The 2,874-nt window shown below is 59.4% G+C and overlaps 1 protein-coding gene across 1 annotated transcript in view; it reads left to right on the forward strand.

Moving 5' to 3' along the window:
- Positions 1-3: 3 nt before the first annotated feature.
- The window catches only part of GATAD2B (GATA zinc finger domain containing 2B), a gene marked incomplete at both ends in the record, with an annotated part of 5,040 nt that continues 2,169 nt past the window's right edge, over positions 4-2,874 (forward strand). The window contains 4 exons of the mRNA XM_019611062.1: positions 4-183; positions 307-438; positions 685-816; positions 2,198-2,430. Coding sequence (XP_019466607.1) covers positions 4-183; positions 307-438; positions 685-816; positions 2,198-2,430 — 677 coding nt within the window. The remainder of the gene's footprint in view (positions 184-306; positions 439-684; positions 817-2,197; positions 2,431-2,874) is intronic.

A 2,874-nucleotide genomic window follows, 5' to 3' on the forward strand; every position in this document is an offset into this window, starting at 1 on the left:
GGCCCCCCGCGGCTGCCGTGCAGCTCAGCCCCATTTCTCCCTTCTGCTGGCAGTGACCAGGACCGGGGCCGGCTCACCCCTTCCCCCGACATCATCGTCCTCTCCGACAACGAGGCCTCCAGCCCCCGCTCCAGCTCCCGCATGGAGGAAAGGCTGAAGGCAGCCAACCTGGAGATGTTCAAGGTAAGGGATCCCACCTTCGCCCGAGCTGCTCCCACACCTTCGTGCTTCCCGTTGCTCTCGGCACTGGGGCGCAGCTCGGCTCCCAGCGCCGTCGGCTCTGACCGACTTTCCTCCTCCTCCCAGGGGAAGAGCATAGAGGAGAGGCAGCAGCTCATCAAGCAGCTCCGGGATGAGCTGCGGCTGGAGGAGGCCAGGCTCGTGCTGCTGAAGAAGCTGAGGCAGAGCCAGCTGCAGAAGGAGAACGTGGTACAGAAGGTGCAGCTCAGCGTGGGGCCGGGTGGGGTGCGGCGCTGCGCAGGGCTGATGGCTCGTGGTGCTCAGGCTTTCCTCTGCTGCACGTTTGTCCTACCGTGGTGCAGCTGTCCTGCTGCCGTGAGGTCGGTGTGGCTGCTGCAGCTCTGCATCCCCAGCTTCGGATCGTGCATCGATTGCTGCGGTTCCAATGGATTTCCCCTCCGGGCGTCTCACACTGATGCTGCTGTTTGTTTTCTCTCCATCCAGACTCCGGTTGTCCAGAATGCAGCGTCTATCATCCAGCCATCTCCTGCTCACGTGGGACAGCAGGGACTGTCCAAGCTGCCCTCCAGGCCTGGAGCTCAGGGGGTCGAGCCTCAGAACTTAAGGACATTACAGGTGAGCCTTCGTGACCCGGTTCCAGCACTGGGCTGAGCTCTGTGCGCTTTGTGTCCACGCTGTCAGTGATCTGTGTTGGCTGCAGGAGCTGCAGGTATCAGCGCTGCGGTCACGGAGGGAATAGGAGCAGCGGGCAGCAGCTGGGCAGGGCTGCAGCAAAGCTCTGTGCTGCGGGAGATGCTGAGCAGCGCAGCTGGGGGGGGACGGCGGTGCTGATGGTGGTGGGGATGCTGGGGGAAGCTGTCTGCCGCCCAGGGGTGAGAGACGCAGGAGAAGCTGCTCAGCTTTTGGTCAGCTGAGCCGCGGGATGGAAGGGTCCAAGGAAGGGGAGAAGAAAAATGCAAAGCGTGGCATGGAGAGGTTTGCCTTCTTTGGGAAGCGCCCCGGGGCAGCGGAGCGGAGCAGAGCGTCGTCTGCTGAGCCTTCCTGTGTCCTGGGGGTCCCATAGATGGGAGCCCGATGGGATGAGCTCTGAGCCTCACCTCGGGGTGGACGCACACAGCTTTTCGGGGCTGCCAGCGTTGTCCCGGAGTGGGCAGCCGTGTCCCTTTGGCTCTGCGGCAGGGATGTGGGGCACACGGAGCTGTGATCCCTTCCCTCCTGCCTTCCCTCCCTCCTGCCTCGGCCAAAGGCATCTGCCGATCGCTTACTCCCTCCATGAACCCTCTCCTTTGTTTGTGGCATTTGTTTTCTTTGCTATGGCAACGATGGTGGGGTCAAGTCTATTGTGGCTTCGCAGTGGGATGGGGCTGGTAAAGGAAATGGGCTTCAGGGGAAGAGGAAACGCATTGTTTGTGCAGCCTTTGTGAAGAGTTGCTGCGTGTGACAATGAAGAACTTCATCTCGAGTTTTAAAAAAGGGGAGGGGAGAGAAGAGAGAGGCGGGCAGATGGGAGGCAGCTGAAGGTTTCGGATCTTTGAGAAGGAAAACGGGGCCCTCATCCCGGCAGCTCCGAGCTCTGCACTGGGAGAGCTGTGTGTTTCTGCACGCCCATCGCATCAGCGTGGTTGGATTTATTGTGTGTGTGTGTTCAGATTTATTGTGTGTGTGTGTTTGGTGCCATGAGTGTGCCTGGAGCATCACCCCAACCCATCCTGCTGCTCCTGGGTGCAGCTCTCAGCCCTGTCCCCACTCAGGTGCAGTTCTCACCCCTCTGCAGCCATAATGAGCTCCTTCCCTTTGTGCTCCTTTGTTCCAAGCCAAACAAATGTGATTATTTACAGCAAAGAACAACTCGGAGAAGAGTTAAGTCCTTCGAGCAGTAGGTCAGCTCTGGGGGTAACCTGCACTGCATGCAGGTGGAGCTGCTTTGCTGTTGCAGACCCCGCCGCTCCTCTCTGCCTCCAGTCCTTTTCCTAACTCCCATTTCCCCTCTTGCCAGGGTCACAGTGTCATTAGGTCTGCCACAAACACGACCCTGCCCCATATGCTTATGTCTCAGCGTGTGATTGCTCCAAACCCTGCCCAGCTGCAGGGGCAGCGCGTTCCTCCTAAGCCTGGCCTCATCCGCACTACAACTCCAAGCATGAATCCAGCCATCAACTACCAGCCGGTACGGAGCCGTTCCTGGGGGTCTGGTGGGGTTTGGCCGCAGAGGGAGCTGGGAAGCACTGGGTGAGCAGAGGCTGCAGCTGTTTAAATGGAGGAGTCGTAGAATCGTAGGATGGCCTGGGTTGCAAAGGAGCACAGTGACCATCAGTTCCAACCCCTGCTGTGTGCAGGTCACCAACCAGCAGCCCAGGCTGCCCTGAGAACCACAAGGTGCCATAAGACCCTATAGGGTGCCTTAGGGACCCACAGGGTGCCATAAGACCCTATAGGGTGCCTTAGGGACCCACAGGGTGCCATAAGACCCTATAGGGTGCTGTAGGGACCCACAGGGTGCCATAAGACCCTGTAGTGTGCCATAGAGACCCTCAGGGTGCCATAAGACCCTATAGGGTGCCTTAGGGACCCACAGGGTGCCATAAGACCCTATAGGGTGCTGTAGGGACCCACAGGGTGCCATAAGGATCCATAGGGTGCCATAAGACCCTATAGTGTGCCATAGGGACCCAC

This window comes from Meleagris gallopavo, unplaced genomic scaffold (genome assembly GCF_000146605.3).
Source record: "Meleagris gallopavo isolate NT-WF06-2002-E0010 breed Aviagen turkey brand Nicholas breeding stock unplaced genomic scaffold, Turkey_5.1 ChrUn_random_7180001856728, whole genome shotgun sequence".
Taxonomy (NCBI): Eukaryota; Metazoa; Chordata; class Aves; order Galliformes; family Phasianidae; genus Meleagris; species Meleagris gallopavo.